This window comes from Helianthus annuus, chromosome 6 (assembly GCF_002127325.2).
Source record: "Helianthus annuus cultivar XRQ/B chromosome 6, HanXRQr2.0-SUNRISE, whole genome shotgun sequence".
NCBI lineage: Eukaryota > Viridiplantae > Streptophyta > Magnoliopsida > Asterales > Asteraceae > Helianthus > Helianthus annuus.
Genome location: NC_035438.2, coordinates 93,194,904 through 93,209,699, shown reverse-complemented (window position 1 = coordinate 93,209,699; position 14,796 = coordinate 93,194,904). Strand labels below are relative to the sequence as shown.

The following is a 14,796-nucleotide window of genomic DNA, read 5'->3' as shown; positions in this document are numbered from 1 at the left end:
AATGTATGTTTTCTTGTTTAGCATCAAGATCTTGTTAAATGTGTGATTTTCGGTTCATAAATATGTGTTTATATTGGCATGAAAACCCTAGAAAAATATGAAGATAGGATGAACTTGTTTGAATATGGCTTGAAGATGTAAAAATGGCAAAGTTTGATCTATCTTTACTAGTATTCAGCTTTGGCAAAGTGTTAGTGAAACCTTATTGGTAGTTTCCTAAAATGGGCCTGAATTCTTGGTACAAAAGGGACTGATGCACCTGCATCATCACGTGTACATGAAAGTGACAGGTTACGACTCGCAACGACAGCCTTCCGACTCGAAACCGCACCGTTGCGACTCGCAACCAAAGCATGACAAGTCGAAACCACGTGATTGCGACTCGAGACTACGTCGGTTGCGACTCGCAACCACAGCATGATGACTCGAGACCACGGTTACGACTCGCAACCACAACGTGACAAGCCGAAACCACCTGGTTGCGACTCGAGACCAGCTGGTTGCGAGTGGGCTGTTCATTTTGGTTACTGGGCCCATATGTGTTTAACTTGGGCTATCTGTTGACTGGATTACGTGTTGCTGTTGACTGCTTAATTTCTTAGGCCGGCCCAGTAACCCACTGTTTACTTATATGCTTGATACGTGTTAGTTATGTGTAAGTTTTTACGTGAATGCCTGTATACCGAACCTGACCTATACCGGTAACCATGTTAGGACGTGGTGACCAACGTGATTGACAAGTAACCTTAACCTACCGAGCAACCCAAGGTGAGTTCACAACTTAAAAGCATGCGTCCCGGTGGTTTGGGACACGAGACTAACAACCCTATCCCCTGGTAAAAGGGGATACCATTTACATACCTTCCCTAGTCATTGGGAACAAAACTTACTTTTCCTTCCCGGGTATTGGGAAACCTTTTGGTTAATTACTGTTTATACGGATTGCAACTAACGGCACTAAACGAAACTCTATCACTCAAGTCCCTACTACAAATACCGATTAGTCGCCGGGTTAGGCGAGCGGGTTATTAGTTGATAGCGCTATTTAGGTGTTTACCAGCCTCACACCGTGCCCTGGTTTGGGACGGGCGTGAACTAATGTACTCAGAAATCCGTCAATGATGATAGAACATTGACATCGGGGCATCCTGCGGATACGCAACGGTTACCTAGTGTTCGGTATTGGAAAAACAGTTTAGTCGCTAACTTTTGGGGTAGCTCCCCAGGGCATGTATAAACGGATAAATTAATCGGTGAAACAAAGTTTTTGGTAATTAAAACTGGACAACTAGTGAACTCACTCAGCATTATTGTTGACCCCTTACTGCATGCCTTGCAGGTAACCAGTGACGATGGAGCTTGCAGCTTGGGAACGTGTAGTGTCTATTCACCCTTGTGTTGGGTGTTACCTTATTTTGAAACATGAACTTTGTTTTAACCTACCGTACTTATGCTTCCGCTACTTAATACTGTTTTGGAACTTAAAACTTTAAAACTCTGAACTTAATATTTGCTAAGCTTATGAATAGTAAGTATTACTTTTGTTATCAACTTAAGTATTCGGTATAATTGGTGGCTGGATCCTGGTCAGTCACGCCCTCGAAGCGGGTGTTATCCGCAGGTGGATTTTGGGGGTGTGACATCTACCCCCCCCCCCTAAGGAAATAGTTGCAATTTTACCCCCCAACGTTTGCTTTTATGTCGCAACTTTACCCCCCGGCATCAAAGTTATTAACAGATCTGTTAACTATAACTTGAAATGACTATATTACCCTTCCATTTTACCCCCCAACATTCCTGTTAAGTCGCACAATTACCCCCCCACCCAAGGTAAATTACTAATTTGTCCTTTGTTATTACCCCCTGTACTTTGTGTTAAGACACAACATTACCCCCTGCAACTTCCAAAACCCTTCCCGCCAAAATCAGAAACCTGTTCTATGATTCTATAATCAAAAATCTGAACCTGTGCTATGATTCTATAATCAAAAATCTGAAACCTATAAATAGCATCAAGCAAACCTGTTAAAAAATCTGAAACCTGTTCAAAAATCTGAAACCTATAAACCATGTATCAAACCTTCAATGTTTGGCTGTTCAATGTGTTCTATACTAAAAAAATCAAACCTGTTCAAAAATCAAGCATACCTGCTGCATTAACAATTTCATTCAATGTATCTGACCATGTATCGAACCACTATCTGACCATGTATCAAACCACTGCTGCTCTGACCATGTATCAAACCACTGCTGCACTAACAATGTGTTCTAGAATCTGATTAAGCTCACTCACATTCAGACATTATAATTAACAAAATCTGATTAAGCACACTCACATTCACTGCTGCACTAACAATGTGTTCTAGAATCTATTATGACTACTAGCAGCAGCAGCTAATAACAGCAAACAGTTGAAAGACTTTAAACAGGTTGTTGACAGCAGGTTAATGCTTAAACAAAATCAGTTGAAACAGGTTATGAAACAAAATCAGTTTAAACAGGTTGTTGACAGAACTGTGGAAGTGTGGTCGCCGGAGGTGGAGGTGGAGGTGGAAGCCGGTGGGTGTGGAAGTGTGGTCATCGGCGGTGGAGGTGGAGGTGGATCGCCGGTGTAGGAAGAAGGAGTGGAGTGGAGTGGGGGGAGTGAAACTTAGGGGGTAAGGGTGAAGTAGGAAGAGAAGTACATGGGTAATAGAAAGATCCAGTATGTGAAATTACATTTATGCCCTTTGACCGTTTAAAGATAACATTGACTTTGACGCCGAGGGGTAAAGTTGCGACATAACACCAAACGTATTATTTTCTTAGGGGGATAGACATACCAATTGCCCTAAAACTCAGAGATAAAATTGCAGTTTACTCAAAAAAAAAAAAAAAAAAAAAAAAAAAATAAAATTAAAGCAAGCAAGCAATAGGGATAAACATAAAGAAAAAGAATTAAAGCAATGTGAAAGTAAGGTTTATGATAAACACACACAAATAATGGCGAGCGAAGAGGAGAGCGCAGTGAAGGAGCCTTTGGATCTGATTCGACTGAGTCTTGACGAGCGTATCTACGTTAAGCTTCGTTCCGATCGTGAACTCCGTGGCAAGCTCCACGTAAGCCCTACCTTTACTTTCATTTTCTTTTCTTTTATGTTAGGGCTTTAATTATTCACTTTTTCTTCTGCTTCTCCAATTTTGCTGCTAATTTGTTACTTATCCTGTCTTTGCATATGTTAGATTTTCAGTACTCGCATTTTTTCTCTAATTTTTGTGTTATTTTCTAATATAATAATTATTACTTCTTAGGAACTCAAATAAAAAACTGCTATTCACACCAGTGACCAGGGTCAAGACTTGAAAATTAAACCCTAAATCCACTATTCACATCCATTTTTTCAAAACACAGACAAATTCCAACAGCAAATTCTACAGATTGGGAGGGGTTTAGTTTTTTTTTTTTATATATATAGTCAGGTGTCCTTCACACACACTAATATGATTCTTAATATTTAGCGTAATGCATTGCTGCTCCCCTTTGATTTCGTGTTTAAATGGGCTAACGGAAAATTGGGTAAATGATAAATGGGTTTAGTTAAAAGATGCTTTAAACTGCCAATGGCATTATAGCCTAGTGGCATCTTGGTGTGGGATAAAGCTTATGACCATTAGGTCATTGGTGATGGTGGGATAAGGCTTATGACCATTAGGTCATGGGTTCGATTCCCACAAGGGGGTTTTTCTCAAATTTATTGGGTTTCCTCCTGAGTTGGTGTATAGGCATTATTGTCTAGTGGAGATGCATATGATCGGATGGTTTCGATAGTGGCATGATGATACTCATACTCTAGTGGTCTGTCAGTGATCCAAATTTGTTGTTCAAAAAAAAAAGATGCTTTGAACTTTAAATATTTAGTCGGCCTAAAACGTATCAAATTTTAATGAGAGTGTGCCTAAACTATAAAGATGTTTCTAAAATTAGTTATCCTGTGCGTTGTGGCGGTGAAACGGCCGGAACTCGTCTTGTTATAAGGTACACGTTCGGTATCACTATCGCTATAGCAACTGGAAGAAAAAACACACAAAATAAAGTCTTAATATTGCCAAAAGGGTATCGACATGTGTTCCGTTTATTTGTTTTTCTCTTATATAACTAAAAACAATAAATGATTTTGTTTTCTTAAATTTTGAATTAAATAACTAACAAAAAAAAAAAGAAAAAGTTATGGCGGACCCAAAAGTTATTTGCTGGGGGTGCGGATGAGGCGTTCAACCATATTTTTAAAGGGTGCGGTCGGGTTTTTTTCCCTAAAATATACACTAAATCTTTTTTAAGGGGTGCGGCTGCCCACCCACGACTGTAGGTAGGTCCGCCACTGGCCGGAATCAGTTAAATAATAAAAAGAAAAAGCTTAACAAAAACAATTCCCTAAAATTACATAATTTTAATTAAATTTGGGTTAAATTTCATTTTTTTAAGTAGGAAATAAACTAGTTAATAACCCTTAATAATTAAAATAAATCTATATGAGATTATCTGTGACTTTCAGTTTTCAAATGGAAAAGAAAAGAGAAATCAAAGGTCAAAATTAGTGAGCAAGAGGAGATTCGATCCGGGGAACTAACTTTTAATATGATTTCCAGTAACCAGTCGGCCAAACCTACTCAATGTTGTTTCATGATATTTATACATAATATATATGTGTGTGTGTGTGTGAATATTACGTGCCCTCGTTTGTTTTTTGGCCCTGAGCCGTCGCCCACCCGGCCTACGCTCAGGGCCGGCTCTGATATGAATATCTACTTTTTTTTTTGGTAGAACTAGTATCTTTTCAAATCAAAATTTGTTTACATTGATACATGGGCATGGGTAGCTACTTCTGGGTTGTGACTGTATGGTGTATTTGAAATTTCGCTGGTATTTTGTACTCGTACCTGTTGTACACATGGGATGAACCAAGGTTTAAAAAAACGGAAACGAGTTTCGAGGCGTTTTCCCTTCGCCTCACGAGGCGTAAGCCTCGAGACGAACCGAGGCGTAAGCCCGAGGCGGAATTAAAAAATTATTATAAAAATTATATATCTTTCAAAAAATAAAATACTAAACATAAAATACAGAACTTTCCTAATGTAAATAGACTTGGTAGAATAGTTTTGGGTTGACTATGATAAAAGTTTAATGTTTAAGGGTGTTTATGTAAGTTTTTGTAAATGAAATAAATAAAGCTCTAGTTATTTTCTTCAGTAACCCTAATAAGTTACATCACTCTTTTATCGCCGTCATCAACTCCTCTGTTCTACTTCTACCCTAATTTTCTTGGTAATCCATCGTAGGCATGAGCAAATGGTATAAAATACCGATCCCATCCCGATTCCGATACCGATAATCCCGATCCCGACATGTTTCGGTATCGGAAACGGTATCCACATTTTAGTTTTTTCGGTATCGGTACGGTACGGTATCGGCAAAATACCGACTTTTACCCTCAAAATACCGATACCGTACCGAACCGACATGTTTCGGTATCGGGGAATCAAGTATTCATGAAATTTCGGGATCGGGATTATCGGTATCGGGACGGGATCGGTATTTGCTCATCCCTAATCTCCATCGCTATAAGGTATGTCTCCATCTCTGTTCTACCCTATTTTTTCTTGATTGCGCATAGCCACAAGCGTCGTACGTCTTTATCCAACTCAAAATATATACGTACGCCTCTCCAAAATCGTTCCGCCTCAGATCTGAAACTTACGCCTCACTCCACTGAGGCGTGCGTATAATTTCTGACCCTGAGGCGCCGCCTCATATACGTTTTTTCTCCGTTTCGAACTGAGGCGCGCCTCAGTACGACCGCCTCGGCCGTTTTTTTAAACCATGGGATGAACAGGTATAGCCACAAATTTGACCCATTGATTGTTATAAGAGAAGCCCACAAATAGAGACGATAAACAGATAGAAATAAGATATGTTTTATGTAAATGTTAAAATTTGTTATAAAGATTGCTGTTACCGCTCTCTACACCATTGTTCTCTTGGTTTTAAAACACATGCCTGATGCACGAGGTGATCTGGAAAAGCGTTGAGGCGGTGCCTCATGCACATGTGTCAGTTGAAGTTTGAAAGAAAACGCCACTTGCTTTAGTAATATACTGGTTTTTTCTTAAATAAATTTATTTGTGTTGTTGTGTTGGTAATACAAAAGTTAACAAACAGAACACAGGATATAACCATGAATGTCGACTCTTTATCATTCTATAATTATGATCACTTTGGTTTTCTAGATTATATTGCTGTAGAACTTTTAATGGTTTGCTGTGACATTTGTTATCGACTGATGATTTGCCATTTCCAGGCTTATGACCAGCATCTAAACATGATTCTTGGGGACGTTGAGGAGATCGTAACAACTGTCGAGATCGATGATGAAACATATGAAGAGATTGTCCGGGTATTTTGTCACTTTTATATGAATTATCATGCCATTCAACTAGTGTATGCAGTTGGCGTGAGCTTTTGAACATCTGTCATGCATAGTGACTGTTCACAACAATATTTTAGTGGTACATAAAAGGGAGAAATCAAGAAAAACAAACAATAAAGTTGAAAATATTTTGGCCCTGAAGGACCCACCTTTCATATATATCATGGGCTTCCTTTTATTTGTTGGGTTCTTCTGTTTGCAGAGCACAAGGCGGACGGTTCCATTCCTTTTCGTAAGAGGAGACGGTGTCATTTTGGTCTCTCCTCCCTTAAGAACAGCTTGAGGCTCTTTCCGAAGCGGTGGGTGTCACATATATTTGATCTTGTGATGCCAGCAACTCAAATTTCTGTCCTTAGATCTGTTATAACTTTTCTGACAATTTACACTTCATATTGTATGATTGATGGTGATTTTTGTGTATGGAAAATGATGAACTTTCTTTTGACCACTTGATTTGTTTTTGCACTGGTGGGCATCCTTTTCATGTTCACTATTGTGCTGTTGCTTTGGCTAAATTGTGTGTTTGTGATAAATTAATTTTTTTTTCTCTTAAACTAATTTTTTTTATAAAGTTTCATGCATGTTGTTGTGACACATTTATTTTTATCTATGTGTCGATATAAATTTTGTTCAAAACCCCGAGTTATGAACAGTAATGTATAAGTGATCGTAGCACAACCATGCATATCATTAGAGCTGTCTCATTTTTTTTCTATACAGTAATGTCATTTACCCTTTTTGTCATTCTAATCAGTGGCGAAGCTTGAGATTTCCGACCGTGGGTTCGAAAATGTATATACAAAAATATTTCTATAAAACCAGAGGGTCAAAACGCATATACCCAAAAGTTTCTATACGAAAACTACATACTCTCCACTACTGAGTGAAAAGTTCGGGGGGTCGGCCGCCCCTACTATCCTACGCCTATGATTCTAATAATATAATATAACATATAAATTTTTGAATATAACGCTGTGACGTATTTATTTTTATCTACTTTTGGATAAAACTTTTGTTCAAGAGTGAACGGACATCCATGTTAGTTTTTTTACATAAATTTACGTCGTTTGCCTTTTTCATTATTTAATAATATAATGCAAAGCTTAATAAGATTCCGAATATGTCGTTGCCACGTGTTTATTTTTATCTACGTTTCGATTTAAAATTTAATCAAAATCAATCGGGTCAAATGTAGTTGATTTTTCTGTTTTTTACAATGACGAACCGAAACAATACTGTCTTGACAACTTGGGTAGTATTACTAGTAAATGTTTTATGGTTTCTTTTTGTATATATTTCGTTAAAAACAGAGAATATCTTATTATATCGTAAGCTATAACGATTGCTGATATTGATAACGAACATACTAATTCCAATCTAGAAAAATGTCATTTAGTAACACACGTTTGTACGACTAATTTAAGTTTCAATGATAACTTCCCTGAATTTGTTTTAAATTTCAAATTTTCCCTCCCCTAAAATCCTTAAACACAGGGTTTTTGGTTATTTGTTTTCATATATTTCATGGGCTTCCTTTTATTTGTTGGGTTCTTCTGTTTTCGTTCTATAGCAAGGTATGATATTAACAATCTTATACTATAACATTAGCAATTGTCCTTGAAGAACAGGCTAAAAGGAAATGTATTTTGCTTGTGATTAATCTGTTCGAAGTCAGGCATAGTTGCAATTGTGACCCATTTAGCTGCAAATGGGTCAACTCAGGTTACTTTATCAAGGGTCAAATAGGTAACTTGTAAATAGACCTGGCAAAACAAGTCTATCCATTCTATTTTGGGTTGATATGGGTATTTTAAATTTTAAGATGGGTTAAGATGGGCCAAACAAAATTAGTCAATAGGTTAGGATGGGTTATAATGTGGTACTGGTGGATAAAAAAAAGAGTAGGCCAGGATGGTTATGAGATAAAACCCAAGCGGGTCAGCATGGGTATGAGATAAATTCACTAAACTAATTACTACTCGTAGATATCTATTAACAACTACGACTTCACCAATCGACGTTGTAGTACTCTCCCGTCGTTCTTTGTTTAAAATAATAAAAAAATAAGAAAAAATTCTAAAAAATCAGAAAAATAAAAAAAAACAAAAATTTCTAAAAAATAAAAAAATCTAAAAAATAAAAAAAATTCTAAAAAATCAAAATAATTCTAAAAAATAAAAAAAAAATCTAAAAAAATCATAAAAAACTAAAAAATCCAAAAAATTCTAAAAAATCCAAAAAAAAAATCTAAAATATATAAAAATTCTATGAAATTAAAAAAATTCTATGGATTTTTTAGTATTTTTTTTATTTTTTAGATTTTTTTTGTTTTTTTAGTATTTTTTGATTATTTAGATTTTTTTAATTTTTTAGAATTTTTTTGATTGTTTAGAATTTTTTTTTTTGAATTTTTAGAATTTTTTTTTTATTTTTTAGAATTTTTTGGCTTTTTTAGAATTTTTTGGATTTTTTAGATTTTTTATGATTTTTTAGAATTTTTAGATTTTTTTTTATTTTTTAGAACCCATCCTAACCCAAACCCATCTTGACCCATTACCCCATCCAACCTTTTTTTTATAATACCCATCCTGACCTAAACTCATCTTGACCCATTACCCAAACCCATCCAACTTGTCCACTTTGCCACCACTACTTGTAAACATTAAACATGAAAACACTTTAGTCAAAATACTTGATAGAGTCTATTCTTAGGTTCACTATCACAAACAATTTGATCATACATAATTTGGTTGATTACATAATTGTTGTTATGAAAAATCATGCATAATACTTATAAATTTTTTGTTGTTTTCATTATGAATAGTTTTGGACAGATCATGGATGTATCTTGCCAAAGAGCAAGTCAAACTGTTAATGGGGTAAAAGAATCTTTAGAGAGCATGCGTCAATGGAAGGATAAAGTGTCCATGGACAAATGCCTAAACATGGTGTGCACTTTGTTGATGCATGTACATTGCTGAAGGGTTCACTTCGCTGAAGCGTGCACGTTGTTAAAGTGTTCACTTTGATGAAACGTGCACTTTGCAAACTTTTCCTTTCAAGCCTCAAACCCGATATCCACAACTTGGGCCTTGTTACTTAAATTTCCAATTCTTTCGTTTGGTTTAGCGTTTTACCCAACGGACGCATTAAGAAGGCATTGAGCATTCTAGCTTAATGCTTCCATTTTTCTTTACTTTCATTCTTATTTTCTTTTTCCCAACTACAATTATACATAATATCACATGTTCTTTTGATTTAAAGTTTTACCTAACCGACCCGTTAAGAGGCTTTGAGCATTGCTAGCTCAAGCCTCCCATATTTAGTTAATGTAATAATCATCCCGATCTTAAGACTCAATATCAAATCTACCCTTGAAGGTAGTTTACCCAAAGCCATTATCCGAGGGCACTTTAGTAAATTCTAAGGCTTTTTGACAAACCGGTGAATTGCAAGTTTAAATGAAGCCTAGTGGACACATTTAACTCGGTATCCTGTTAAGATTAATTATGCCCCTAAGGACATAGAGGTTTCCAATTGCCTTGTATTATAAAAGCTCATTTAGACATAATTTCGCATCATAGACATATTCTTGGCTCTAAGAGCCATTTTACCCAATTGCTAGTATAACCACACTTGAGGTGGACTATTACCCTATTCTGACTCAACCATCTTTAGTCGTGCCACAAGCCCTTACCAAAAGTATGACCCGTTACAAATATCTTGCGGGGTCAAAGCAATGACCTGTTATCAATATCTTGCGATTCTCTTTGCTAAATCATGGCAATGCATGGCCTTACATTATATAGTATAGAACTTAACAAGACAAAACATTAAATACCGAGTTCAAATAGTGATAACATCACCATTTGACCCGTATGACCCTACGCCATGGGGTCTCATCTTAACGATTCCTCGTTTATCACCAAAATGTAGTTCGCCATAATTTTACCCATTTTGACCAGTGTCATGGTTTACACCATGTGGTCTCAAACAACTTCTCATTTATCACCAAAATGTAGTTTGTCATAATTTACCTATTTTGACCTGTCTCACGGTTTATACCACGGGGTCTCATCTTAACAATTTCTCACTTTTCACCAAACTGTAGTTTGTCATAATTTTACCTATTTTGACTCGTTTCATGGTTTACACCATGGGGTCTTATAACAAGATCTCATTTATCACCAATATTAGTTCGTCATAGTTTTACCGGCTAACCGCACCCGGTTCTTTGTTAACGCTTGTTATTAACCAAAATACATTCCCTCACATAAGTAGTGGTTCTTTCTAGGAGGTGTAAGCTTTACTTACTTGGCATTCGTACGAGTTTCCTTGCGCACTTGACCCGTTTGACCCATTCTTTTTCAATCTCTCACCTAGCTTGTCAAGAGTCTAACTATCATATTATATCTACAAGATGATTAGATTAGTCATCCAAAACCATGACTATCACCCTTATGGATTTTTGTACCACATTTATCATTCAATTCTACTTTAGGTCAAAAGTCAAACTGCCAATTGAAATACATAGATACACTAACAATTCAATAAACTCAATAGACATTTTATCCAACATTTGGTGGCATCACCTACAAGGCTAACTCTCTTACTTGGTTCATGCATAATTTACCATATCATTCACACCCAACAACCTCATACACTTATTAGCACCAAGTTATCTCAATTATCATATGCTAATACATAATTTGACCAAAGTAATCATGAGTTAATCTTTCATGTCAAAACCCACTTCTAGTCACTTATGAACACTTACAAAAATCTCTAAAATTGTTTAAGTAATATACACATACAAATAAGTATGATGATTACAAGTATCAATACAACATCAATTTCATCATATCTATTCATGTTATAATATAATAATAACATGATGGTAAAATTTCATATTTTGGGTGTTACATAAACGCACCACAACCTCTAAGTTGTAATTGGTACATTTTATTAAAATTGTCTATAATGGTAGTACTTGGTATGACTTTATTAAAATCGTCTTATAGTAAAGCAAAGAGTTAGGTTTGACTTCCGAGATGCGAAACTCATGGAAAATAGAAAGCTTGTTGGGATTGAACCCTGCCAAAGGAACAGATAATAAAAGCCAAAACTGGATCAGAGCAGTGGATCAAGAATAAGCAGATGTTTGGTTGCAAGTCTCTCCCCTTGAAAGTGGTTTCAACATCTGCTGACCTCCTATCTGCTGATCATGCAAACTGCTGACCTACAACTGCTGATCAAGTCAAAGTCTGATTGAAGAACTAAAGCTCTACTGCTCAATCTACTGCCTTGTTTCAAGCACTGCTGATCATGACAAGTACTGTTGGGTTCACAGCAGTGGAAGGATGCAGCAGCAGTTTATGCTTACTTTATGTATTGAATTGTAACATCAGTAGTTAGCATAGCAGTGTTTGTATAGATTAGAGGTTAGAGTTTGTTAGGAGGTTAGATGTCACTTTCATGGTGGCGTCAGCTTAGATGCTCAGTGGTTTGCAAGTGCCTATAAATAGAACAGTACTCTGTACTGTTCTGTTTAGCTCTTTCACCATCTTCTTCCTGCACGAACAAACACTGAGCTCGGGCTGAGGGGGAGTTTGCGAATCATACATGCATTGTAATCAGAGTTTAAAAATAAATTTAATCATTTGATTCTGTGTTGAAAATGTATGATTGAAAGCATTTCTTCTGTTTGATTGTGAAAAGTTTGCTTCCATTTAAATTCCGCTGCACTACTCTTTCATTTGTTCATCTAAATTCAAACACAAATCACAATCACTCTAAACTCAGATCCTAACAATTGGTATCAGAGCTTGGACAGTCAAATTTGATTTAACAATCATTTTGACGTAAATAGTTCAGCTCGAAATTGTTGATACTGATAGTTTGTTCGTTGTGTTGAAAAATAGAGTAAGGTTTAATCACCGATAAAGTTGATTAATAAGTACCTGTAAAACAACCAGGATGTCGTCACAGTCTCAAGATGATAAGAATAACATTGGCTCGCTTTTTAAACCTCCTATGCTTAAAAGAAATGAATACAACATCTGGGAGAGAAGGATGTGTCACATCCTTGCTCAACAGAACACTGGATGTTGGAGGTCTGTTGTTTTTGGTCCTCATGTTCCTATGGTGCCAAGTGCTAAGGACACCAAAAAGTTCGTTCCTAAACCAACTGAAAATTATACTGAATCTGATTTTCAGAAGTTCGAACTGGATGCCAAAGCATTTAGCATCATAGCCTCTACATTGCCCAATGAAATCTATGCTGGGCTGTTACACTGTAACAGTGCCAAAATTATGGGATGCATTGAAGGAACAATTTGGGGGGGACAGAAGAGGTTATCGAAAACAACAGTGAAATTCTGAATCAGCAGTATGAAACATTTTGTCACATCAAAGGGGAATCACTAACCCAACAATTTGAACGTTTCAGTTGTCTCATCAGTGAACTAAGGCTTGTTAAGGTTACATTTCCAAATGCAACCCAAAATAGCAGGTTCCTTAGATCACTGCTAGAAAAATGGGACACAATTGCTTTTGTCACCAGAAATTCAGTTGAGTTCAAAGATCTAACCCTGACCCAACTCCATGGTAGACTCCTGACCCATGAAAGGGAGTTAAACCAGAAAAGGAAGTTGCAAGAGTCTGGTAAAGTTGCTGATGACTATTCATTTGGCAGCACAGCTCTGTTTGGTCAGGAAGAATCTGGTAGCAGCAGTAAGGATCAGAGTTATGATCACTTTATTGACATAACTGCTGGGGGTAATTTTAACAACTCTGATTCTCACTCTGCAAATTATGCTTTCACTGCAAATACTGAAAACCAGATGTCAGACAATTTTTGCTTTGAGCTGAATGATTTGCAACATTTTGATCCCACTGACTTAGAAGAGATGGAAATCTTGCATCAATTGGCTTTGCTTAGTGTTAGAACAAGCAAATTCTACAAAAGAACAGGGAGAAAATTCCCAGGACTTCATGGGAATTTAAGGGTGGGGTTGGATAAATCAAAAATCAAGTGTTTCAAGTGTAATAGGCTAGGTCATTTTGCTAGGGAATGTAGGAGTCAAACCACTGGTCCCATAATCACTCACCCTGGCTCAAACCCTAGACCACAACAACAAAACACTGTGCACTATACCCAATATGCCCCTGCAGCACATGTTAACACTGCTCATTATGCTGCTATGTCACACCCCAACCGATGGCGGAAACATCGGGATGAGACGAACAAATTGCTCAAAACATCATAACACTACATGGGACAATATAATTAAATTTCATTTATTAAAATTGCAAAGTTTCATACATTGTCATAAAAGGAAATAACAAACATTAAACATAGTTTATTTCAAAAGTGGGTTTCTAGGCCATCCTATTCATTTCTTCAAATCTTGACTTCCTCATCCTGCAGTATGCATTTAAAATAAAGTCAACAAAACATGTTGGCGAGTATACAAGTTTGATAATAGTATAATATGATTGAAATAGTTTAACATGCTCAAATCCACATGACTACATGATTTCATATTAACAGTTATACTCGTAACGATGATATCTATGTGTTCAAACCAAAGTTTAACGCAATTAACATAGCCTAACCCTAGAAGGGTGGTAAATGAGTAACATAGAATAAACCAAACAATACCCATAATATTATGGGAGGGGCGTTTCTCAACCTACAGCGCTGCCATTGTTAGGGGAGGCTTGCAAAGTTAATGAACACACAGTCATAAATGTTTAACAGTAGCATAACGTGATTAACATGAGTCAAATAGATTCACATGAAATGTGGATTGAGGGTGCAAAAATGCATACAGCACCCAAAAGTGTAAAATAGAAAATGGGTCATGTATACTCACATTGGTTGCGTATGGAGATTTCTTGTAAGAACGCACGAGTAAAGATTGGGTATTCAAGAGAACGAACGGACGGTTTATCCTAGATATGAAAACACCACACGAGAGACGTTTTAATAGATTTCCTAATATTTATGGTTATTATTATCTAAAAATAAAAGAAACAAATTAAGATAATTTGAGGTTTTTATAGAAGGTAAAAGAAATAATGAGGTTAAATAAATAATATGCTTGGTTATAGTTTATTATTCTAGAGAATAAATGTAACTATATTAGTTGAGTAAAATACATAAATTATTATGTATAAGTACATATGTGCATATGATATTGATTCATATGGGTTTACAGGTATATATATTGATTTGAAGAAACTATTGATTCATAAGCCTTGTTATGGAATCCGATAGGAAATTCTGATTTAGTATTATTAAATAGATAAAATTCTTATTTAAGGATAA

At 36.2% G+C, this 14,796-nt stretch overlaps 1 protein-coding gene across 1 annotated transcript; it reads left to right on the top strand.

Moving 5' to 3' along the window:
* The first annotated feature begins 2,941 nt into the window (after window positions 1–2,941).
* On the top strand, window positions 2,942–6,954 carry LOC110865805 (sm-like protein LSM3B). The gene is made up of 3 exons (XM_022115128.2): window positions 2,942–3,099; window positions 6,336–6,431; window positions 6,667–6,954. Exons 1-3 carry the CDS (start codon window positions 2,983–2,985, stop codon window positions 6,745–6,747), a joined length of 294 nt encoding a protein of 97 aa, XP_021970820.1. The 5' UTR covers window positions 2,942–2,982; the 3' UTR covers window positions 6,748–6,954.
* The last annotated feature ends 7,842 nt before the right edge of the window (window positions 6,955–14,796 follow it).